Here is a 26,680-nt window from a genome sequence, read left to right on the forward strand (position 1 = left end):
ACACATGGAATATTAGCGTTTCCTATAGTGTGGTGTACAGAAAAGGGAGGAGCGCGACATAGGGAATATTAGCGTTTCCTATAGTGTGGTGTACAGAAAAGGGAGGAGCGCGACACAGGGAATATTAGCGTTTCCTATAGTGTGGAGTACAGAAAAGGGAGGAGCGCGACACAGGGAATATTAGCGTTTCCTATAGTGTGGAGTACAGAAAAGGGAGGAGCGCGACACATGGAATATTAGCGTTTCCTATAGTGTGGAGTACAGAAAAGGGAGGAGCGCGACACATGGAATATTAGCGTTTCCTATAGTGTGGTGTACAGAAAAGGGAGGAGCGCGACACAGGGAATATTAGCGTTTCCTATAGTGTGGAGTACAGAAAAGGGAGGAGCACGACACAGGGAATATTAGCGTTTCCTATAGTGTGGAGTACAGAAAAGGGAGGAGCACGACACATGGAATATTAGCGTTTCCTATAGTGTGGAGTACAGGAAAGGGAGGAGCGCGACACATGGAATATTAGCGTTTCCTATAGTGTGGTGTACAGAAAAGGGAGGAGCGCGACACATGGAATATTAGCGTTTCCTATAGTGTGGTGTACAGAAAAGGGAGGAGCGCGACACAGGGAATATTAGCGTTTCCTATAGTGTGGAGTACAGAAAAGGGAGGAGCACGACACATGGAATATTAGCGTTTATTATAGTGTGGAGTACAGAAAAGGGAGGAGCGCGACACAGGGAATATTAGCGTTTCCTATAGTGTGGAGTACAGAAAAGGGAGGAGCGCGACACAGGGAATATTAGCGTTTCCTATAGTGTGGTGTACAGAAAAGGGAGGAGCGCGACACAGGGAATATTAGCGTTTCCTATAGTGTGGTGTACAGAAAAGGGAGGAGCGCGACACATGGAATATTAGCGTTTCCTATAGTGTGGAGTACAGAAAAGGGAGGAGCGCGACACAGGGAATATTAGCGTTTCCTATAGTGTGGTGTACAGAAAAGGGAGGAGCGCGACACAGGGAATATTAGCGTTTCCTATAGTGTGGAGTACAGAAAAGGGAGGAGCGCGACACATGGAATATTAGCGTTTCCTATAGTGTGGTGTACAGAAAAGGGAGGAGCGCGACACATGGAATATTAGCGTTTCCTATAGTGTGGAGTACAGAAAAGGGAGGAGCACGACACATGGAATATTAGCGTTTCCTATAGTGTGGAGTACAGAAAATGGAGGAGCACGACACAGGGAATATTAGCGTTTCCTATAGTGTGGTGTACAGAAAAGGGAGGAGCGCGACACAGGGAATATTAGCGTTTCCTATAGTGTGGTGTACAGAAAAGGGAGGAGCGCGACACATGGAATATTAGCGTTTCCTATAGTGTGGAGTACAGAAAAGGGAGGAGCACGACACATGGAATATTAGCGTTTCCTATAGTGTGGTGTACAGAAAAGGGAGGAGCGCGACACAGGGAATATTAGCGTTTCCTATAGTGTGGTGTACAGAAAAGGGAGGAGCGCGACACAGGGAATATTAGCGTTTCCTATAGTGTGGTGTACAGAAAAGGGAGGAGCGCGACACATGGAATATTAGCGTTTCCTATAGTGTGGTGTACAGAAAAGGGAGGAGCGCGACACAGGGAATATTAGCGTTTCCTATAGTGTGGTGTACAGAAAAGGGAGGAGCGCGACACATGGAATATTAGCGTTTCCTATAGTGTGGTGTACAGAAAAGGGAGGAGCGCGACACAGGGAATATTAGCGTTTCCTATAGTGTGGAGTACAGAAAAGGGAGGAGCACGACACATGGAATATTAGCGTTTATTATAGTGTGGAGTACAGAAAAGGGAGGAGCGCGACACAGGGAATATTAGCGTTTCCTATAGTGTGGTGTACAGAAAAGGGAGGAGCGCGACACAGGGAATATTAGCGTTTCCTATAGTGTGGTGTACAGAAAAGGGAGGAGCGCGACACATGGAATATTAGCGTTTCCTATAGTGTGGAGTACAGAAAAGGGAGGAGCGCGACACAGGGAATATTAGCGTTTCCTATAGTGTGGAGTACAGAAAATGGAGGAGCACGACACATGGAATATTAGCGTTTCCTATAGTGTGGTGTACAGAAAAGGGAGGAGCGCGACACATGGAATATTAGCGTTTCCTATAGTGTGGTGTACAGAAAAGGGAGGAGCACAACACATGGAATATTAGCGTTTCCTATAGTGTGGTGTACAGAAAAGGGAGGAGCGCGACACAGGGAATATTAGCGTTTCCTATAGTGTGGAGTACAGAAAAGGGAGGAGCGCGACACAGGGAATATTAGCGTTTCCTATAGTGTGGAGTACAGAAAAGGGAGGAGCGCGACACAGGGAATATTAGCGTTTCCTATAGTGTGGTGTACAGAAAAGGGAGGAGCGCGACACATGGAATATTAGCGTTTCCTATAGTGTGGTGTACAGAAAAGGGAGGAGCGCGACACAGGGAATATTAGCGTTTCCTATAGTGTGGAGTACAGAAAATGGAGGAGCGCGACACAGGGAATATTAGCGTTTCCTATAGTGTGGTGTACAGAAAAGGGAGGAGCGCGACACATGGAATATTAGCGTTTCCTATAGTGTGGTGTACAGAAAAGGGAGGAGCACGACACATGGAATATTAGCGTTTCCTATAGTGTGGTGTACAGAAAAGGGAGGAGCGCGACACAGGGAATATTAGCGTTTCCTATAGTGTGGAGTACAGAAAAGGGAGGAGCGCGACACATGGAATATTAGCGTTTCCTATAGTGTGGAGTACAGAAAAGGGAGGAGCGCGACACAGGGAATATTAGCGTTTCCTATAGTGTGGAGTACAGAAAAGGGAGGAGCGCGACACAGGGAATATTAGCGTTTCCTATAGTGTGGTGTACAGAAAAGGGAGGAGCGCGACACAGGGAATATTAGCGTTTCCTATAGTGTGGAGTACAGAAAAGGGAGGAGCGCGACACAGGGAATATTAGCGTTTCCTATAGTGTGGAGTACAGAAAAGGGAGGAGCGCGACACAGGGAATATTAGCGTTTCCTATAGTGTGGAGTACAGAAAAGGGAGGAGCGCGACACAGGGAATATTAGCGTTTCCTATAGTGTGGAGTACAGAAAAGGGAGGAGCGCGACACATGGAATATTAGCGTTTCCTATAGTGTGGAGTACAGAAAAGGGAGGAGCGCGACACAGGGAATATTAGCGTTTCCTATAGTGTGGAGTACAGAAAAGGGAGGAGCGCGACACAGGGAATATTAGCGTTTCCTATAGTGTGGTGTACAGAAAAGGGAGGAGCGCGACACATGGAATATTAGCGTTTCCTATAGTGTGGTGTACAGAAAAGGGAGGAGCGCGACACAGGGAATATTAGCGTTTCCGTAGTGTGGAGTACAGAAAAGGGAGGAGCGCGACACAGGGAATATTAGCGTTTCCTATAGTGTGGAGTACAGAAAAGGGAGGAGCGCGACACAGGGAATATTAGCGTTTCCTATAGTGTGGAGTACAGAAAAGGGAGGAGCGCGACACAGGGAATATTAGCGTTTCCTATAGTGTGGAGTACAGAAAATGGAGGAGCGCGACACAGGGAATATTAGCGTTTCCTATAGTGTGGAGTACAGAAAAGGGAGGAGCGCGACACAGGGAATATTAGCGTTTCCTATAGTGTGGAGTACAGAAAAGGGAGGAGCGCGACACATGGAATATTAGCGTTTCCTATAGTGTGGAGTACAGAAAAGGGAGGAGCGCGACACAGGGAATATTAGCGTTTCCTATAGTGTGGAGTACAGTAAAGGGAGGAGCGCGACACAGGGAATATTAGCGTTTCCTATAGTGTGGTGTACAGAAAAGGGAGGAGCGCGACACATGGAATATTAGCGTTTCCTATAGTGTGGAGTACAGAAAAGGGAGGAGCGCGACACAGGGAATATTAGCGTTTCCTATAGTGTGGAGTACAGAAAAGGGAGGAGCGCGACACAGGGAATATTATCGTTTCCTATAGTGTGGAGTACAGAAAAGGGAGGAGCGCGACACAGGGAATATTAGCGTTTCCTATAGTGTGGAGTACAGAAAATGGAGGAGCGCGACACAGGGAATATTAGCGTTTCCTATAGTGTGGAGTACAGAAAAGGGAGGAGCGCGACACAGGGAATATTAGCGTTTCCTATAGTGTGGAGTACAGAAAAGGGAGGAGCGCGACACAGGGAATATTAGCGTTTCCTATAGTGTGGTGTACAGAAAAGGGAGGAGCGCGACACAGGGAATATTAGCGTTTCCTATAGTGTGGAGTACAGAAAAGGGAGGAGCGCGACACAGGGAATATTAGCGTTTCCTATAGTGTGGAGTACAGAAAAGGGAGGAGCGCGACACAGGGAATATTAGCGTTTCCTATAGTGTGGAGTACAGAAAAGGGAGGAGCGCGACACAGGGAATATTAGCGTTTCCTATAGTGTGGAGTACAGAAAATGGAGGAGCGCGACACAGGGAATATTAGCGTTTCCTATAGTGTGGAGTACAGAAAAGGGAGGAGCGCGACACAGGGAATATTAGCGTTTCCTATAGTGTGGAGTACAGAAAAGGGAGGAGCGCGACACATGGAATATTAGCGTTTCCTATAGTGTGGAGTACAGAAAAGGGAGGAGCGCGACACAGGGAATATTAGCGTTTCCTATAGTGTGGAGTACAGTAAAGGGAGGAGCGCGACACAGGGAATATTAGCGTTTCCTATAGTGTGGTGTACAGAAAAGGGAGGAGCGCGACACATGGAATATTAGCGTTTCCTATAGTGTGGAGTACAGAAAAGGGAGGAGCGCGACACAGGGAATATTAGCGTTTCCTATAGTGTGGAGTACAGAAAAGGGAGGAGCGCGACACAGGGAATATTAGCGTTTCCTATAGTGTGGAGTACAGAAAAGGGAGGAGCGCGACACAGGGAATATTAGCGTTTCCTATAGTGTGGAGTACAGAAAATGGAGGAGCGCGACACAGGGAATATTAGCGTTTCCTATAGTGTGGAGTACAGAAAAGGGAGGAGCGCGACACAGGGAATATTAGCGTTTCCTATAGTGTGGAGTACAGAAAAGGGAGGAGCGCGACACATGGAATATTAGCGTTTCCTATAGTGTGGAGTACAGAAAAGGGAGGAGCGCGACACAGGGAATATTAGCGTTTCCTATAGTGTGGAGTACAGTAAAGGGAGGAGCGCGACACAGGGAATATTAGCGTTTCCTATAGTGTGGTGTACAGAAAAGGGAGGAGCGCGACACATGGAATATTAGCGTTTCCTATAGTGTGGAGTACAGAAAAGGGAGGAGCGCGACACAGGGAATATTAGCGTTTCCTATAGTGTGGAGTACAGAAAAGGGAGGAGCGCGACACAGGGAATATTAGCGTTTCCTATAGTGTGGAGTACAGAAAAGGGAGGAGCGCGACACAGGGAATATTAGCGTTTCCTATAGTGTGGAGTACAGAAAAGGGAGGAGCGCGACACATGGAATATTTTAAAGTGCAAAAGTCCTGAAGGAGGTTCGGTGTGCAGCGATGGGTGTATGGCAGAGGTTTCCAAATGCCATCCTCAAGGCTCCCCCACAGTTCAGGTGTTAGAGCCATCCATTGGTAAGCACAGGTGACTTAATTAGTATCTGTCAATTTAATGTCTAAAACCTGAAATGTTGGAGGGAGCCTTGAGCGCGTTTGGGAACCTCTGGTTTAGGGAAAGGATTCCTCACCAGTCTCTCTTGGTGTTTTCAGCCTATAGTCCTGCAGTGAACGTCTCTCTCCGCTCCAGTAGTTTCCTGCTTGTTGGATCCCTGACTCTCTCTCTGGAATCTCTGGGCAAGTTTAAGTTTCCCCTGGAAAAGGTCAGTGTACGTAATGGTCTGTGTGACTCAATATCGTGTCTGATGCAAAGGCCACCTGTGTGTGTGTGTGTTTGTATGTATGTATGTATGTATGTATATATATGTATATGTGTGTGTATATATTTATATATATATATATATATACACACACACACACACACACACATATACATATATATACATACATACATACAGTCAGGTCCATGAATATTGGGACATTGACAGAATTGTCATATTTTGGCCTCTAGTCACCACCACAATGGCTTTGAAATGAAACAAACAAGATGAGCTTTACCTGCAGACTTTCAGATTTAATTTGAGGGTAATTACATCCAAATCAGGTGAACGGTGTAGGAATTACAACGGTTTCTATATATGCCTCCCACTTTTTAAGGGGCCAAAAGTAATGGGACAAACTAAACAATCCTAAATCTAACTTTCACTTTTTAATACTTTGTTGCAAATCCTTTGCAGGCAATTACAGACTGAAGTCTGGAACGCATAGACATCACCAGACGCTGGGTTTCATCCCTGGTGATGCTCTGCCAGGCCTCTACTGCAAATGTCTTCAGTTCCTGCTTGTTCTTGGGGCATTTTCCCTTCAGTTTTGTCTTCATCAAGTGAAATGCATGCTCAATCTGATTCAGGTCAGGGGATTGACTTGGCCATTGCATAACATTCCACTTTTTAGCCTTAAAAAGCTATTTGGTTGCTTTTGCAGTATGCTTCGGGTCATTGTCCATCTGCACTGTGAAGCACCGTCCAATGAGTTCTGAAGCATTTGACTGAACATGAGCATATAATATTGCCCGAAACACTTCAGAATTCATTCTGCTGCTTTTGTCAGCAGTCACATCATCAATAAATACAAGGGAACCAGTTCCATTGGCAGCCATACATGCCCACGCCATGACACTACCACCACCATGCTTCACTGATGAGGTGGCATGTTTTGGATCATGAGCAGTTCCTTTCCGTCTCTTCCCATCACTCTGGTACAAGTTGATCTTTGTCTCATCTGTCCATAGGATGTTGTTCCAGTACTGTAATGGCTTTTTTAGATGTTGTTTGGCAAACTCTAATCTGGTCTTCCTGTTTTTGTGGCTCACCAATGGTTTACATCTTGTGGTGAACCCTCTATATTCAGTCTTATGAAGTCTTCTCTTGATTGTTGACTTTGACACATATACACCTACCTCCTGGAGAGTGTTCTTGATTTGGCCAACTATTGTGAAGGGGTTTTTCTTCACCAGGGAAATAATTATTCTGTCATCTACCACAGTTGTTTTCCGTGGTCTTCCGGGTCTTTTGGTGTTGCTGAGCTCTCCGGTGCGTTCTTTCTTTTTAAGAATGTTCCAAACAGTTGATTTGGCCACACCTAATGTTTTTGCCATCTCTCTGATGGGATTACTTTGATTTTTCAGCCTAATGATGGCTTCACTGATAGTGACAGCTCTTTGGATCTCATATTGAGAGTTGACAGCAACTGATTCCAAATGCAAATGTCACACCTAGAATCAACTCCAGACCTTTTACCTGCTTAATTGATAATGAAATAACGAGGGAATAGCCCACACCTGTCCATGAAATAGCTTTTGAGTTGATAGTCCCATTACTTTTGGCCCCTTAAAAAGTGGGAGGCACATATAGAAACCGCTGTAATTCCTACACCGTTCACCTGATTTGGATGTAATTACCCTCAAATTAAATCTGAAAGTCTGCAGGTAAAGTACATCTTGTTTGTTTCATTTCAAAACCATTGTGGTGGTGAATAGAAGCCAAAATCTGAAAATTCTGTCAATGTCCCAATATTTATGGACCTGACTCTGTGTATATGTATGTATATCTCTCTCTCTCTCTCTCTCTCTCTCTCTCTCTCTCTCTCTCTCTCTCTCTGTCTCTCTCTCATCTCTATATATATTATCTCTAAATCTCTCTCTCTCTCTGTGTGTGTATGTATGTGTATATATATATATATATATATATATACATACACATACACAAAGCACGGATCAACATGTCCATTTCTAGAGCGATGTGTGCCACAGGCTAGAGCTTTTATTCCCATGTAACCTGTAATATCCATGTCGCAGTAGGCGGTGCTTTATTCCTTATAACGCATCACCACAGGGATATCACGGCCAGTTAAGTTTTCCCTTCACCATCTGACATACAGAGCACTTGCTCACTGAGTCTCGTGACTCTAATTATAGCTACTCCTTACCCCTTTTACACTGAAGTCCCGGGTCTGACCCGAGACATGACCCCTTTCATACTGCGGTGCCGATCCGGGTTATTCCCAGGTCAGTGCCGATCACACCAGATCTGTGTCTGCTGTGGACGCTTGGAGATGATATAATCTCCAAGTGACACTGAAACCGACTAATCCGGTCATAACCCGGGTCCTGCCATTTACACTGCAGGGTGAGACGGGAACGACCCTTCGCCAACCCTGGAAGGTACTGGTGATGTATCTCCTGGTCACTGGATGTGCATTGCCAGTAGTGAGCCGATGTATTACAGCTGATGACGCAGCTACTGGTGGTGGATCTCCTGGTCACTGGATGTGCATTGCCAGCACTGAGCCAATGTATTACAGCTGATGATGCAGCTACTGGTGGTGTATCTCCTGGTCACTGGATGTGCATTGCCAGTAGTGAGCCGATGTATTACAGCTGATTACGCAGCTACTGGTGATGGATCTCCTGGTCACTGGATGTGCATTTCCAGCACTGATCCGATGTATTACAGCTGATGACGCAGCTACTGGTGGTGGATCTCCTGGTCACTGGATGTGCATTTCCAGCACTGATCCGATGTATTACAGCTGATGACACAGCTACTGGTGGTGTATCTCCTGGTCACTGGATGTGCATTTCCAGCACTGATCCGATGTATTACAGCTGATGACACAGCTACTGGTGGTGTATCTCCTGGTCACTGGATGTGCATTTCCAGCACTGATCCGATGTATTACAGCTGATGACACAGCTACTGGTGGTGTATCTCCTGGTCACTGGATGTGCATTTCCAGCACTGATCCGATGTATTACAGCTGATGACACAGCTACTGGTGGTGTATCTCCTGGTCACTGGATGTGCATTTCCAGCACTGATCCGATGTATTACAGCTGATGACACAGCTACTGGTGATGTATCTCCTGGTCAAAAAAAGTAACACTTCAACCCGACCGTCGCAGATTTTCGTGAATTTTGGTCGGATAGCTGACGGCATAAAGTAACTTTCATATGTAAAGTTTTAGCCCTCAGTGATACTACAGGGCTGCAAACATGACAAAAAACGTCTAATTTATGCTGTAAGGTCAACTAAAACTAATCATAACTTTCCTTCTAATTGTGGTAGAGCTTTCATGTTGGTCTTGTTTTGAAGCTAAGGGATCAGAGTTTTCATAAAACAATTTTATTTTTAAATATTGACTTTTACACTTCAAGGTCACATGATGTAACCTGTGACCTTGAATATCTAAAAAAAAAAAAGTTAGTTACCTTTAACCAGGTGTTGTTCCATAATAAGTAATATACTCCAATCCAGTATACTTAAGAATTTGTCATTTTATTAATTAAATAAATAGATCAAGCCCTTAACTGGGACATATTCTCCCAGGGTTGATGCAGCAAAAACAACAACCCTGATTGACATTATCACACAGTACTTATACATTATTACAATATTCAAGTAATGCGCCCCCCTTATACACCCACTAACATTATCAGATAGACAAAGCTTGTTCTTGCTAGCTCCTCCTTAGCAATCAGAATCGAAACTGAATTCTTTTAAGAGATACTCATTGCTTGGGGTATCTCTATATTTGGTCCAAGTGTTGTTCTCAACACAAGTATACATATATGGGCATGCTCTTGTTCACTGTGTTAGATAAACAGTTTTCCTTGGGAGCGGCCTTAAAGACACACACTAATTTCCATTTAAATGTGAGTTTGGACAGAGAAACAAAATGGACGTACAAATGCCCTATTACATCTCATGTACTGCTTCATTATACAGCATAAAGCATATGGAATTATGACAATTTACCCAATACAGATTATTAGTACATAGTACTTTTTAGCCATTTGTCTCACTCTTTGATCAAACCACCACTAAGTGCTGCAAACCAGTTCATAAAGGACACCGCAGCAGTGCAAAACAGTTATCAGGCACAGGTTCCTCAGCTGGAAAATGTGTATGTATGTATATGTATATATATAATATATATATATATATATATACATACACACACACACCTGATTCATATATATATATATATATATATATATATATATATATATATATATACATACACACACACACACCTGATTCATATATATATATATATATACACACACACACACCTGATTCATATATATATATATATATGTATGTGTAAGTTTTGCAATTTTTACAGCTTGCTTTTTGCTATTTTTTTCCTAGTTCCTTTCCTGATGGGTGATTCTCCCACATTCTTACACTATCATGTAATGACCGCAGAGCTGATCCAGACCAGCATGTAGCCACCCATGTGTCACTTTCCTCTGATGGGTGATTCTCCCACATTCTTACACTTTCATGTAATGACCGCAGAGCTGATCCAGACCAGCATGTAGCCACCCATGTGTCACTTTCCTCTGATGGGTGATTCTCCCACATTCTTACACTTTCATGTAATGACCGCAGAGCTGATCCAGACCAGCATGTAGCCACCCATGTGTCACTTTCCTCTGATGGGTGATTCTCCCACATTCTTACACTATCATGTAATGACCGCAGAGCTGATCCAGACCAGCATGTAGCCACCCCTCTGTCACTTTCCTCAGCGATTGATGGGCTTGGTTCTTCCTCCGCAGTTACAGAATCTCTATTAATATGTATCCTACAGTTCTCAGCAATCATGTGGTCACTGATGACGTGTGGCCGTATGTAATCATCCATGGTATCACCTTCCTTAATGGTTTCCTACTTCCAGTTTTGTTCTATTTATGTTTCCAATTGTAAAGCGCAACGGAATATTCTGCGCTATATAAGAAACTGTTACTAAATAAATAAATACTGCAGCTATGTCCTTTAATATTAAATGGGTTACAGCACTGACTCCTAATGTACTTCTTATCCATTTGTCAACTACCACTTTCTACTTCAGGGTCCATAGGGGGTCCACAGGGTTGACCTTGGGGTATAGGTTGGGAACCAAATCCGGGCACCACGCAGTTAAAGCTTTTAGCTCCCAGGATGCACTGGGTCCACTCTCCCTATAACCCCACCCCCAAGCCAGAGGCACCTCAGTTTAAGTTGGTGCCCGGCCGGAGTCGGGTCACCGTTAGCGCAGGGGGAGCTGATTAGCAGCCCCTAAGCTTATTTTATTTTTTTAGGGACAAAGTTTTTTCCATGGACTTTGGACTCTTCAGAGCGGCAGCGTCGGACTGTCCATAGGACGTCTAAGCTGCCGCTCCGTCACCCCGCTGGCGCTGAGACGCCAGTACAGATCTGGGGATCTCAGCGGGACCCCAGAGTCTGTACTAGCCGGACTCTGTGGGCGCCCAGGACTGCTGCCGGATCCACGGGGAGCAGATAAGGTCGCGGATCACCACTTGCGGTGATCCGCGCATTTCAAATGCAGTCCTGTGCCTCCGGTCTCAGGGGACAGACCGGAGGCGCCGGCAGTGGCGGCGGGCCCCCCATACCCCGTGTGTCCACTAGACCACCAGGGACTTAACGATCGGTGCAGGGAGCCGGCGTCCCGGGGGTTAATAGCCGGCCAGGGGAGGCAGCCTTCCCTGTTACAGCGGCTCCTCCCCTCAGCTCAGCGCGCCTTTCAGTATCCATAGTCTGGCGTCGCTGAGCTGCTTCCTCCGCGGGCCACGCTTCCTCTGAGGTCTCCAGCGGCCATTTTATCTCTGTGGTGCAGCAGAAATCTCTCAGGATGGCAGTGAGTCCAGTCCCCCTGCGTACCTCACCATCAGGTCAGTGTACACAGCGCTGTAGCCTTCCCAGACACTGAATCTGGGCAGTTGAATGCAGTGTAATAGTGCAGTATATTATATGACATGTTTATGTATATATGTATATATCTGCATTGTATGTGACTTATGCTAGTGCTGACTGTACTTTATTCTCTCACCTGTCAGTGTATATCTATCCCTTTTCTTTATCTGCCCTAATACAGCTGTACTTAGGGTGGTTCTGAGACCTCACATTTATATACTTGTTAATATTTGTGTGGTTTGTCACATACTGTTGCGTGCTGCACGTTGCCATATTTTAGATGGAACTGTGTGTTGCATACGCTGAAAATGGGTCCCTGCAGCTAATTTTAGCATCAGTCAGGACCAGTATAGCGCTGCTTAATATTTCCGCCAAGATTGGTCAGCTATGTCTGACCAGGAGATAGAGCGTTATACTGCACCCATTTTTACTATCCTGCAAGTCATGTGCTGCAGGTGTTAGTGCGGAGGATTTGACTCATAAAGGGTTCTGTATGTGGCGTCATCTGGTGCCGGCCTCTTTCACGACCCCCTTGGGCGGTTTGTTTTCTCGGGATCCTCTCAATTGCGGATCGCCGGGCGGGCCCCATTGTTGTACCTCACTTGGGTTACTTCACCATACTGCCCTTTTCATCTCAGGGTATCTCGCAGCTTCTTGCACTCTTCCCCTGTGACACAGACTACCGCTCCCTGCAGGGGTTTTTCGCAGTATATGAATTCCCCCTGGTGCCACAATAGTCTGTCATTCCCCTTGCAGGGATTACCACAACAGCCACCCTGGGTGGATGTCGTTTTCTACGAAACGCTAATTGGCGTGGTTGACGCCCTGTGGTTACTTCCCAGTTGGCTCTGCTGTGAACTGGGTACTGTTCGGGGCTCTTTCCCTCTTACACGGGGGGAAGCCTATTTCAGGTATTATTATCCCTGCTTTAGGGCTGGTAGCAGGTCCATTCTGGTTAGAGTGAATGTTGACCTGCACCTGTATCATACACCCTCAGTATTGCGTGCCTTCGGGTTCCCTGTTGCTGACTAGCGGGTGGATCGCATGGCGGGACTCTGGCTGTTGCCAGATAGGAGGTGTTACAACAGTGTTTGGCCTCCTGTCCCAAATTCCCTGAGGGTCATCACGAGCCCCTCCTGGGGGGGATGGGCGTGTTACTCGTCTGATTACAGACGTTACTACGCCTCCCATTCCTGCGTGGTCGGATTCTTCGGATCCGTAGGTGGTAACTCTGCCTGAAATCAGTATACTTGCTTTCAGGAGTTGTTACCCATCCTACCATGGCTATAGCATGGTTGGTTAATACTATTGCATATTGGGTTGATGCATTTGTAACGTTTTTTCCCCTCCAACACGTCGGGGGTTCAAATGTATTTGGTCGCTCACGTAATATATGCTGTTGTCATAGGTGGAAATGCCTATATTGGATACCAGTCTCCTAACTTTCAGAGTTCCGGCTGCGACTGTATCCTCCGTAATACCCTATGGCTGCGCTCAGGGAATGCAGAGGTGCAGATACCATCTTTAGGGTTGATATTGTTTGGTCCTGACCTTGACAAGATTGTAGTAACATTGGCAGTATTACTAACGACAAGTTTACCGCTTTCAGCTATGCCCACTACAAGGCCTCAGACTAAGTCTGTTAAGTCTTTTTTGTCCTCTGGGTCAGCCTAAAGGTCTGTTTCTTCGTAGACTGTCGGCATCTACAAGGGCCGACATATCCAGTACCGAGCAGGCCTGGACTGCCAGCCGATCCTGCTTCTGAACCTACGGATATCTCTTCAGTCTGACGGGACAGGCCTACAACTGGGAGATACCGATTTTCTCAGTTCGCCCGGTATTAGTGTCAAGTTGCCGCGGCTACGTGGGTAGGAGGGTACGCCCTCTTTACAAGGGCCTTACAGATCCAGAAAGCTATGCAGTTGTTGCGGTAAGCGGAGCTAATTAGGCCATCCCCACTATCTCAGTGAGGGACTGGTTGTTCTGTTTTCTTTCTGGTGCGGTGGCTGAATGGTCCTCTTTGGCCTATTCTCTGTCTCAATTCCCTGAGCCAGTTCCTAAAGCTACCTGGGCTCAGGAGGAAATCCCTATGCTCCATCATACGATGTTTGGAACCTGGGGACTTTATGGTATCACTGGATATACAGGACGCGTGCCTACGGGTACTTACAGAGACCTTTCCTCAGCATGGGCTGAGGTTTGCTGTATCACAGCAACACTTACAATTTTTCGGGCTCTGCCTGTTGGGACTGTCCTCAGCCCCACAGGGGTTTACCAGCGTTTTGGATTTTCTGACAGTTCTTCTGTTCAGTATATCCCAATGCTCCTGTACCTGGACGGCCTCCTGCTCTTAGCGGGATCACCGGGGTACTTTACGGCCAGGTCAGGATGACTGTGGCTTCTTCAGGGTGCAGACGTTTAATCAACGGGGAAAAAGTCCTCCCTGCATCCCTCTCTGGGTATTCTTCATCTAGGATCCCTGCTGGATTCTCAGAATCTGAGAATTCTTCTGGCGTAAGACGGAATCTCCTCTCTTCCATTAGGAGTACATGGTTGTCTGCGCAGTCGACAGATGTCTTTACACTCTGGGATGCATGGTGGAATGGGCTCAGTTCTATTCCAGGCCTTTCCATAATTGGCTCATCTCCAGATGGAATGAGTTTTTTCTGTCGGATAACTGTTCAAACGATGATGCTCTCTCCGGAGGCAAGTCGGTCCCTGTCCGGGTGGCTATGGCCATCTCGTCCAGGGTTTTCTTTGCTAGGGACAGTGTCTGGATCGAATCCTTTTCAGTGCAGTTGGACGTCTGTCGATTCCACCCTGTCAATTAACTTACTCTGGCATAACTCTTGTTTCCCGGTGAACCTGAAAAGGTTCAGTCCGACAGGGTCAGGACAGTGGCTTCCTTTTTAGCAACACTGTTCGTTGGGTGGCAATGACAGGTATGTCACATATTCGGACATAGTCCGAGGGTCTCCTCCCGACCATCTCGGCAGCGTTCATTTCAGGAGCTCTCCATTGGGAAGCGGGAGTCCTCAGCCGTCACGACGTGCATCCCGGGGACTAGTCTCTTCCCCAAGAGAGGTTTCATCTCCTGGTAGGCAGGGGGGGCCCCCCTGAGGTGACCCTCATGGCCTTCTGACTTTATCACACTATGGTGTTACAGTTCAGCTCTGGGGATTCTGAAGCAAACTTCAGCGACTCTTTGTCGGTGAAGTGGTCCTTCCACTTTGTGTACCTGTGTTCTCCAAGTCTCCCTTCTTCCTCGAGGTCTTTGGAAGTGTTTTCAATCGAGACGGAGATGCTTTCCTGCTGGTGGCTCCTGATTGTCCCAGATGTCAGGGGTACTTGGATCTTCGGAGTCTCTACATCGATACTCCATCCCTGATGCTTCACTGCCCGGACCTGTTGTCTCAGGGTCCTTGGTTTTGCCTTGGACCTGGGTCGTTTGTCTTTGACTGTGTCCTTACAGTGGTCTTACGGCTTCCCTGGCTTTGTCATCGTTGGAATGATTAGAGCACATGGATCAGCTTTTGCTGGGACCTACCACAAACCGTGGCAGCCATAAATCTTATGGTATTGTACCTGTCGATACAATCCTCCGGTGTCCAGGATTTCCAGATATTCTGGCATTCCTTCCGGCTGGCTTGGGTTTCACACTTGGCCTGGTCTTCCTGACAGTGCGGATCTCTACACTGTCAGTATGGTTAAGATATGGAATTGCTTCACTCTGGTATCCAGTTCATCCTTTGGAGTGTTTTCTTGATTATGCCTCCATTTGTCCTCCCTAGGGACTCCTTGGGAGTAAGTAGTGGTTCTTCGTTACCTCCGGGGACAGTCAATGGAACCGCTGGTTGTGATAGCCATTACATGGTCTATTGCTTAGGCTCTCTCTTTCTCTCAGGGTGTTTATATCAACCAGGAGAGTGTCTGAATTGGGAGCGTTCTCATGTGGCTCCCTCTTCTGGAGGGCATCATGTCAGGGTGGGAGTTGCTCTCGCCCTGTGTTTCTTCTTAGTGGTTTTCAGGTTCCATATTATTCTGGAACTTATGGTACGGCCATTCTGTCCCCAGTCCTCTCGGCTGGTGTGGCCTCATTGACTGTGGTCTGGCCTCTTTGGATTTATGTGATCCGTTCAGGTTCCTTACGGAAATCGGACTCCTTATTGGTGGTCTGAGATTTCTGGTTTTCACAGGAAAGGATGGCCGGCCTATAACCAAATGTTGGCTGGATGGCCTCGTAGGTCTTCCTCAGGGGCCTACCCATGGGTAGGCCTTCCTGTTGTTGATGCTTGTTTTTTCTCGGGCCATGTGACCCTCGTGTGCGGCTCGCTGTGGCGCCTCGGCTGTTTTGCCTTACTAGGTGGCCACGTGGTCTTCTGTCCACACCTTTTTAAGGTTCTAGGCATTGGTTTCCTTTGCCTCTCAGGATGCTTCCTTTTTGGCGACGGATTCTCCTCTCAGCACAGGAGCGTCCCCACCCTTGGTTGAACTGCTTTGGGACATCCCCAAGGTCAACCCTGTGGACCCCCTATGGACCCTGAAGTAGAAAACAAGAGATATGGTAAGAACTTACCTTTGTTATCTGTTTCTACGAAGTCCATAGGGTCCACAGGGCGCCCGCCCTGACGCACCTGGCTTCATATGGGCTGTGTGGCTGGTCACCGGTTTTCCGTCTCCCATTTCGGTGAGTATGGTTATTGAGTGTTCCAGTTTTCTCTCTCTTTTTCTCTCCTCCTCCGGCCTTTGGCTACTTACAAACTGAGGTGCCTCTGGCTTGGGGGTGGGGTTATAGGGAGAGTGGACCCAGTGCATCCTGGGAGCTAAAAGCTTTAACTGCGTGGTGCCCGGATTTGGTTCCCAACCTATACCCCAAGGTCAACCCTGTGGACCCTATGGACTTCGTAGAAACAGAGATAACAAAGGTAAGTTCTTACCATATCTCTTGTTATTCAGTGATAAACTGTATTAGATAAACCAGAGGTTCCCAAACGCGGTCCTCAGGGCTTGGAGATCGCCATGGCTGAGCACAGGGGGCTGAATGACACAGCGAGGTGAGTACAGAGAGAAAGGAGGGACTGCAGGAGGGACCTTCATATATCCGTCTCGGCACGTCTGAGTGAGTTGGGGTCTGCCCATTATTCTATTTGTCTGATACCTCCACAGGGGTGAATATTCCATATGTAACATGAGTTATAGAATATAAAGAACTCTGATTAAAAGAAACCTTGTGGGTGATGACTATTCCGTTTCTACGTGACTATGGTACGACCATCTGTATAATTTCATAGAAAGAGGGGAGAATCCTTGCCTAATTTACACAACAGGGTGCAGGATTACCCCCATAGAGGACGTACTATACAATTCATTTTTTTTTCTCTTCTTATTTTCGATTTTACGAGGAATACGACCTAAAGAATCCATCATCCCTGGGAAAAACTATATACTTAAACTTGATTGAAAATCCCTGTTTTTTTTTTTGGGGGGGGGGGGGGGAAGAAGCTGGACCTGAAACATCTAGTGACCACTTCCTTTATTGGATTTATCCTCTCATATTGTATGTATAAGATTTTACCATTTGTTACTAGAAACTGTGCGCGGTGGCGAGCTGTAGAAGCTGTGCGCGGTGGCGAGCTGTGCGCGGTGGCGAGATTCCTTTCTGACTCTATATTTAGGGCGTGGATGACCTTCCTTTATTGGGTTTATCCTCTCATGTTGTATGTATAAGATTTTACCATTTGTTACTAGAAGCTGTGCGCGGTGGCGAGCTGTAGAAGCTGTGCGCGGTGGCGAGTTGTAGCGCAGGGTGGATGACCTTCCTTTAATACTTCCTGACTGCAGCTGCCTGTGTGCGCAGTACATTCCTATACTTTCGCAATTTTTAGGTTAAATGAAACTGACTGACTGTGGTCAAGCATGAATATCCTTAAAACCTGGACTGTTGGGGTGCCCTGAGGACAGAGCTTTTGAACCTCTGAGATAAATTGTTTTAGTCCCTTGTATCACACTTGCCTACTCTCCCGAAACGATTGAGAGCCTCACGAAAATCGGGTGGCTCTCCCAACCCCCCCAGAGAGCAGGCAAGTCTCCTGGCTTACTGCCTAGGGGTACCCCCTTGCAGCTCCCACACAAACCCTCACAGCAGGAGGGGGGGGGGGGGTGACGTGATTCACGTTGAGTCGCACCATGATGGCCCTGCCCTCAGATTCACAATGCCAGTAATCTCTGCACTTTGCAGCGGTGGATGGGCCAACATTATTTGATCGTGTGGTCACGCCTCCCGCAGCGCTTCTAATACCGGGTAATATCCCTTGCCACGCCCCCTATGCCGCACCACACCCCCTGCTATGCCGACCTTCCTTTTCTCTCCTGAAGGCAAGAATGTTTTGTGTTACTAGTTCTCAATGCAGAAGCTGCAGCCAGACTGAGGACCTGATTCAGAGCCGCTCGCTAGATGTGATCGCTCGCCCCCAGCGTATGCAAATTCGGCTAAGTGACGGCATGGCATGCGCTCGCTCGGAAAGGCATTAGCACGCCCGCTTTGTATATGCGAGCGATCACTTTGTGTATGCAGACACCCATTAGCGTATGTAGAGACGCCCACTAGCGCACGTCATCTCCAGGAAGTGTATTAAAACATCGAGGACCATCGGAAGCTAACGCAGCGCTTGTGGTTGCCTTACCTTACCGCAAGTACTGCGAGGATTTCAGTGTAAAAAATAGGCTGGTGACATGGACTATGACGCTGTCTAATTATGCCCGCCTTAGAAACGGCATGGCAACACAGACACACCGCGTTCACACCTCCACTCCTCTGTTATTACTGGCCTGCCCCTGTTACCACCCACAAACGGCCTCTCCTGTCACTCATTACACTGGGCTGTCTATGCTGAGCGAGCGGATTCCGATTGCTCTGAGTAGTTTGTGCACGCGCAGAACGAAGTCTGCGAATGCGCGGTCACTTAACATCGGGGGTGTATGAGCGAGCGGCCGCTTGCGACCGGGTCTGAATGAGCTCCTGAGTGTTGCAAACAATCGATTGTTCATCAAACATTGTCGTTGTACCATCGATGGAAACCCAAGTCTGAACTTGCCAGTTGCCTGGTTAGTGCAAGAAGGGCTCAACTGCCGTACTTATTTACCCCTGTTCCCAAAGGCTTCCCATAATGACTTACACCAAAGAGAGATTTTATTTGAGTGTATAACATACTTAATGTACAAAAAAGTTAAACTTTTTTAGCTATTCAAGGTCAAAGGTTACATCATGTGACCTTAAAATGTAAAAGTCAATATATAAATATAAAACAATTTTTTTATGAAAACTCTGATCCCTTAGCTTCAAAACAAGACCAACATGAAAGCTCTACCACAATTAGAAGGAAAGTTATGATTAGTTTTAGTGACCTTACAGCATAAATTAGACATTTTTTGTCATGTTTGCAGCCCTGTAGCATGAACACCGAGTATCACTGAGGGCTAAAACTTTACATATGAAAGTTACATTATGCCGTCTAGCATCTTACCAAATGTCATGAAAATCTGAAACGGTCGGGATGGAAGCTGTGATGATTTGGCATGGAATGATCCACCCGCAGCAGGTTCAGCATGCTATGTTTGCCCCTCCTATACATCCCATCTGGATGGATGTTTATGCCCACTTATAGCTCAGTCGGCTCTTGCGATCAGACTTTTTATCAGTCTTCTCAGCATTTAGATTCAGATGCATCATCAGAGGAATCAGATGATACGCTGGGTTCTTCTCCAGGGCCTATCTCAGGAGAGCAGGACCATTCTTCTACAGTTGATGTCCCTTCTTTGGTGAGGGTGGTCAAATCAAACCTAAATATACAGGATGATGAGCCGGCTCCTGGACACCAGAATGTGGTAAAAGCGGAGTTCCTAAATCTGAGCAGGTCACTGAGCTTATGGAAGAGGCATGGAGTAACCCGGATAAACTGCTGACCTCTTTTCCCCGTCAACCTCCTACCCACTCATATTGTGGCACCATGCTTCCTAGCCACCACCTCTCCAGCTATCTTGTCGCCTCCTCTTCACCTGTCTTGTTGCTCCATCCTTTTTTATTTTCCTTTCCGGCTCTGGCCCCTTCCCTAGCCTTGCTCTCTGGCCCCTTCCCTAGCCTTGCTCTCTGGCCCCTTCCCTAGCCTTGCTCTCTGGCCCCTTCCCTAGCCTTGCTCTCTGGCCCCTTCCCTAGCCTTGCTCTCTGGCCCCTTCCCTAGCCTTGCTCTCTAGCCCCTTCCCTAGCCTTGCTCTCTGGCCCCTTCCCTAGCCTTGCTCTCTGGCCCCTTCCCTAGCCTTGCTCTCTGGCCCCTTCCCTAGCCTTGCTCTCTGGCCCCTTCCCTAGCCTTGCTCTCTGGCCCCTTCCCTAGCCTTGCTCTCTGGCCCCTTCCCTAGCCTTGCTCTCTGGCCCCTTCCCTAGCCTTGCTCTCTGGCCCCTTCCCTAGCCTTGCTCTCTGGCCCCTTCCCTAGCCTTGCTCTCTGGCCCCTTCCCTAGCCTTGCTCTCTGGCCCCTTCCCTAGCCTTGCTCTCTGGCCCCTTCCCTAGCCTTGCTCTCTGGCCCCTTCCCTAGCCTTGCTCTCTGGCCCCTTCCCTAGCCTTGCTCTCTTACCTCTTCCACCTGTCTCTCCTCCTAGATGAAATTGGAAGGGAAGGTCGGTCGTCTACTTGGAAGTCATTTCCAGGATAAGGTGGTTACAGTTTCCTCTCTTGGATTGTATTGTAATTTCTATCGACTAGTGCGGTGTTCACCCAGAACCTCTTGCTGGTGCATGACCCTGTAGTGGTTCCCTAAGCCGAGGGATTGTGCTGGTCACACATACATCTGTGGCTACAGTCCGGCTTTATTGTGAGTTGCAAATCGTTGATCTAAGGATCTATTTGTAATCTAACTAAAAATAAGATGGGAGGGCGCTCGCAGAGTAGCATGTGCAGCCTCTAAACCCTTAAATAAGTTACATTACTGCGTACATTTCATAAAGGAAATAAGGCTTATATAATAACCTTTTCCGTCTTTCAAATCAGCTATTGGAAGATGGGACATTGTTATCAGAGGCACCATATTACTGCATATATTTAATAAAGGTTAAGACATACGACACTATGAGCAACCATCCCACTTATTTTGGACCATTTGGAGTTATCACTCTAGCCAGAGCGCCAACCTGGACAGATGTGTGTTATTTATATCTATCTATATATTATACACACTATGTGTGTGTGTGTGTGTGTGTGTGTGTATATATATATATATATATATATTTATTATATAAACAAAAGACATAATTGCTACCAGTCAAACGTTTTTGAACGCCCCATTTTTGCCGGGTTTTGATGCCATTTAATGCCTCAATGTAATCTGAAGTTACAGCACAATTGAAAATGAAGAGAGATCATAGAATAATTTTATTTATTAAAGCAGAATGTAAATTTCTGCCTCCTCACAGAAGCCGCATGTGCAGATATAGCTGCAGAACACAAACCCATGGCGTCTTCCTACAATGGGAATCCCATACAGTGCGGGAAGTTCTCCCCCACACGGCTGCAGAAGATCCCATAGATGGGCTGCACATGTAGGTGGCTTTGCCGTCACCTTTCTGCCCAGTTCTTCCCAAACCAGCTCAAAAGGGTGTAATGCTGTAGACTGTGCGGTAATGCCACGATAAGCCTACCGTCTGGTCTTTTCATGGAAGGTAGCTCTGGCTATATGCTTTGGGTTATTATCTCACTGTAGGTTGAACCCATGACCAACTATGCGTAGACCAGAAGGTATTACATGGGGCTGCAGGGAGCCAGTCACTCTGTGCAAGCACCAGACCATCGCGCTTTCTCCACCATGTCTGACAGTTGGTGTCACGCACTGAAGAACCATCCTGTTGCCTACTGATCGGTGTGCAAATATCCTGTGTGCTGAACCACAGATCTCACATTCTGATTCATTAGTAAATAAGATCTTGTTCCAATAGTCAGAGCTCTGATGCTGCTTCATGGCCCAGGCAAGACGCTTTTTTCTTTTGCCATTTTAGCAGTGACCCTCTTACTACCACTCAGCCTACCATACCAGTAGCTCATTGTCTTCTCTTCGCACCTGGGTCTGAGACTTGTTACGCCACCAGTGTTACACTCCTGTGAGCCGCCTATCACACAGGCTGGTCACTCTTCTGATTCTGTTGTGGCTTTGGGTCTGCCTGTCGGTGTGTTCTCCAGGCGTCTCTTTATGGTGTAGGAAGGTGTACTCACTGACACCTTAGCTTTCTTTGCAGTTTCTCTTACGGAAAGACCTATCCTTCTAAGGGTAAATTGCTCGGTCTGACTTTTTTTATTGCCTTTTTCTCGCATTATGATAGCAGAATACCACTTTCTGCAGTGCAATATTGGCCAAATAATGCTTCAAGAGGGTGTAATAAAAGTATTTTCCAAAACTGCTTTTATACAGCCCAGGAGTTTGTAAGCAAGTACTTAGCAGAACTTGGGACACCTGTAGGAATTGTCTGCATCACCTTTCCAGACTTAAATATGATTTTCACAGCTGTTCTGTAGCAATGGAAGTAAATTCTCAGTTTTTGCTAAACCTAAACTTTTCTTGTACTCTCAGTAGCCGCTGACTCGGTACCATTTCAGGGCAGTCCCTTAACCTTATTTTCTTATATTTCAGCCAAAACTGTGGAAAAATGTGGGTGTGGAAAATATTTTGGCCGGTAGCGTATGTTTTAGTGCCTTGTTGATCTCTAGTCTGATGTAGCCATACATTTATGGAACAGGCTCCATTATTTGGCCACTGTAGGGCAGTTTTCTGTTAAAGCCATACTGCGTTGAGGTTGGCATTTTACAGCGGGCATCTATGGTAACTCACAATAACGCCCCATCCCGGAAACGGCAGTGCTTGGAATGTGGGGCTGTCCTGCATTTGCTCACACTATGCTGCTTTACTAACCAGCTGCCAGACCTCGCTATTGGGCTTCATTGTCCTTTTTCCCCAGGTGCCATTTCTGTCCCCCCTGGAGGGGAACCTGTATCTGAAGTTGCAGTGTCAGAGCCACTCGTATGTACAGCGCAGCGGATTTCTGGTATGTGTTCCGGGTCCGTGTACTGGGTGGCGTGTGCTGTTATTCACCAGTAAAGTTTTTTTTCTTCTCAAGTCCGTCATCTTTTCTCTTTTCAGACCATGTTTGAGGATGTCGGTGGCTTGGGAGCTTGGCACAGACGCTGGTGTGTCCTGTCAGGAAACGCTCTATCATTTTGGGCATATCCTGACCAGGAGACCTGTAAGGTGAACCAGCCGACACTGTGGTGAGGACCATAATCTGAGCGTATTAGCGGGATAGGCCCCTAACTGCTGGTATCTCTCTTACACAGGAACCTCTGGCCAGAATAAACCTCATCAACTGCACTAGTGCCAAGATCGAGGCAGCTAAAAGAGAGAGCTGTGCCCGAGCCCACACCTTGGAGCTGATCACCATGAGACCTCAGCGGGAGGATGACCTGGACACGCTAGTCACACAGTGCCGGAACACATTGTGCTTCACCAAGTGAGTATCCCAGAAGGATGAGAAATTGGCCTGTAGACGTCGTCCTTATTTCTCTAGTGCTGAGTGCCGGCAGCAGAGGCCGGTGATAGACTGTTACTGATCTCATTGTAGCCTTTCCCCAGTGTAGTTTATAGAGCGAGAGCTGTGGGGATCACCCGTTAGGCTCTTTAATGAAGTGCTGCTTTTTCTTTCATGGCAATGATACCGTCTAGAAACTGGCTGTCTTCAGACACGAGGGATGAGAAGGGCCAGTGGATGGACAGTCTAAACCAAGTTCTGCTGGATCTGCGTACTTGGGGAGCCAGTCCTGGGAAGGTGACCCCAAACCAAACCTCCAGAATGAATTGACGCTCTGCTCATGTCTGACCGGTGACTTGATGTAACGCTCACACTAAGAAAGCTCCGTCACCAATGGGAAACGGGAACTCTCTATATATTTCTGTCTCTGTAGCATTACTTCCTATGTTCCTGGGATGGCTTCCTGTAGTCACACGGTTCCTGGGATGGCTTCCTGTAGTCACACGGTTCCTGGGATGGCTTCCTGTAGTCACACGGTTCCTGGGATGGCTTCCTGTAGTCACACGGTTCCTGGGATGGCTTCCTGTAGTCACACGGTTCCTGGGATGGCTTCCTGTAGTCACACGGTTCCTGGGATGGCTTCCTGTAGTCACACGGTTCCTGGGATGGCTTCCTGTAGTCACACGGTTCCTGGGATGGCTTCCTGTAGTCACACGGTTCCTGGGATGGCTTCCTGTAGTCACACTATGGTTACATTCTTCACTAGGAATAAGATGCATATGACATTCTGTACTTCTTTGTGTAATGCTGCTCTGTTTTTTATGTTTATCTGTGAACATTAAAGTATCTAATATGTAAATATATAGAATTTTCTTTACGTTACAGGTTATTACTAATATGTACCATTGCGTTAATCCTTTTCATTTTCTTCTTCACTTGTCCATAGGGGACACAGGGTCTACGCTGGTGTATAGGGTGGCAGGTGGAGTCCAAACAGTTAATTTCTAAAGAGATGTGCAGCTCGGGCTACTCCCCACTATTAAATAAAATTACTGAGCGCTATATGTGATGCAAATAATTTGTGACACTTGTAAAGTTAAAAATTAGTTTAAAACAATGTGTTCATAGCTCCTTCTGGAGAATTTGGTGGGTTCCTTTGCTGAATGGACTGGCACTCCCGCCCGCAAAACTGATGTCGCCTCTCTTTCCCTACCTTACCCTTGCCTCAAACCAGCCGCTCCTTCTCCAATGCGTTGGTATCGGTTGTGGTATTGGTCCAGTGATCAGAGAGCTGAAGCTTGGCCTCGGCTTGGCTCTCTGTACTGCCGTGACGTCTGGCCACGATCGGCCGCTGATGATGTCAGTCGGGGACGGGATAGCGTGTGCAGCTGGCTGTGTAAACAGATAGTCCAAAGATCGTCCAGGGTACCCACCTAGTGCCTCCAACGCGTTTCGTGCGCTTGCACACTTTTTCACGGATGGCATGTCCTCCACCATTGATGGTTTAAATAGTAAATAAACTTTATTAGAAACCAGAACTTACTCCAGGAAGTGGGTTAAAAAAGGTGGTGGCCATGTGCTTCTCCTCCATATTTTTAGATAAAGAGGTGGTTTAAGAAATAGTTTTAATAAAATTAAAATTAATTAAAGGTGCCACATATAAAAAGCAGTATGTGACTTAATGTATGTATTAATTTGTTCAAAGATATATAATGGCAATAAAAATTTTATTTAAAATTTAAATTAAGTTCTATAAAAATGCATTTAATTCAATGTCTATGTTTAATCCACATGGGTGTAAGGTTTTTAATTCATAAATCCATATTGTTTCTGCTCTTCTAAAGTTATTAACTATATTACCTCCTCTCCAATTTCGATGGATTTTTTGAATGATTGTAAATTTTAATCCTTCCGGTTTCTTTTTGTGAACTTCTAAAAAGTGGTTGGAAGCACTATGGGTCACTAATCCTCTTTTTATATTGTAAACCTGTTCAGCAAGTGTAATTTTTAGTTTTCTCTTCGTCTGCCGCACATACTGCAGACCCCACGGACACGTCAGAAGATAAACTACTCTTCTAAAGGAACAAAACTCCTCACCAATTCTTGCTTTATATCCTTTGCTCTTCTGGAGATCACACAAGGGGTCTTCAGGAATTCCGGATTTTAATTCTGTATCCAGTTACAAAACATGCCAGTGTTTATTCAGTATTGTTTTCTTATTACTGTTGAACTGTTATGAACGTAGATTCATCTTCTCATCTTAATTTTTAGTTTATGGGTAATGAGGCTGCTTATGTCCAATTTTTTCACTCTCTCCAGCTCAAATTCTAAATCCTTTAATTTATATAATTTGCTGATTTATATATATAATAAATTATTGAGCGCCCCCAGCGTTCACCATATATACAGTCCTGCAGCCCCAGGACTAAATCAAGGCTGCAGTGGCTGCTTGCCCATAGCACCTGCTGCAACGCACCGGGGGTTAACAATGGCCGCCGGAGAGGGTCCCTGCCGCGGAAGATCAGACAATGTAAAATACATTTTTGAAAAAAAAAAAAATACCCAGCGCCTAGAGCAGGTAACATCTCAATAAATGGTGCCTAGTGTAAACCCCACGGCTAATTGAATATCCCCCTGTATCGGACAGATTCTCCCGTCAACTGATTACTTCCTCCCGCCTCCAAGAGTTTCCCCGTGCTGCTCCCTACCTCTGGATCTCTCTCCCTCTCCCCATCAGACTCTACAAATCTTCAAACGGGTTCTCAAGACCCCACTACTTCATCAAAGCCTTCCAGCTTCCATCCAAACCTGCTGCTCTATGTTCCTTCCTCCCAGCCTACCCCATCTGTCAGGATGTAAGGTCTATTTACTAAGCTGTATTAGGAGATAAACTGAACGTAGATAAGGTACCAGCCAATCGGCTCCTAACTGCCATGTCACAGGCTGTGTTTGAAAAATGACAGGAGCTGATAGGTGATAAAGTGAACGGAGGTAAGGTACCAGCCAAACAGCTTAGTAAATAGACCCCGAATTCACTGGTTTCTTACCTGGCTGAAGCCGCAGGGTAGTAATATATCATTACTAACAGATACAAGAGTTACACACGTTGGGGATGATTAGGAGATGTACACTCAGCTGATAAATACAGCGCAAGCGTTAATGTACAATGGGGCAGCACAATTGGAATAGTGGTAAGCATTACTCACTCTCAGCACTGAGCTCTTGGGTTCGGTTCCCACTATGGCTGTAACACTGTGGAG

General features: G+C 46.5%; 1 protein-coding gene across 1 annotated transcript in view; it reads left to right on the forward strand.

Moving 5' to 3' along the window:
• Positions 1–24,279, forward strand: part of LOC148442737 (anillin-like) — a gene marked incomplete at its 5' end in the record, with an annotated part of 235,749 nt that extends 211,470 nt beyond the window's left edge. The window contains 6 exons of the mRNA XM_088463547.1: positions 5,752–5,861; positions 20,511–20,564; positions 22,854–22,940; positions 23,036–23,143; positions 23,230–23,402; positions 23,615–24,279. Of these exons, the coding sequence (XP_088319673.1) occupies positions 5,752–5,861; positions 20,511–20,564; positions 22,854–22,940; positions 23,036–23,143; positions 23,230–23,402; positions 23,615–23,750 (668 nt within the window). The remainder of the gene's footprint in view (positions 1–5,751; positions 5,862–20,510; positions 20,565–22,853; positions 22,941–23,035; positions 23,144–23,229; positions 23,403–23,614) is intronic.
• Positions 24,280–26,680: the final 2,401 nt, after the last annotated feature.

Source organism: Taudactylus pleione, unplaced genomic scaffold (genome assembly GCF_031769625.1).
Source record: "Taudactylus pleione unplaced genomic scaffold, aTauple2 ptg001406l, whole genome shotgun sequence".
Taxonomy (NCBI): domain Eukaryota; kingdom Metazoa; phylum Chordata; class Amphibia; order Anura; family Myobatrachidae; genus Taudactylus; species Taudactylus pleione.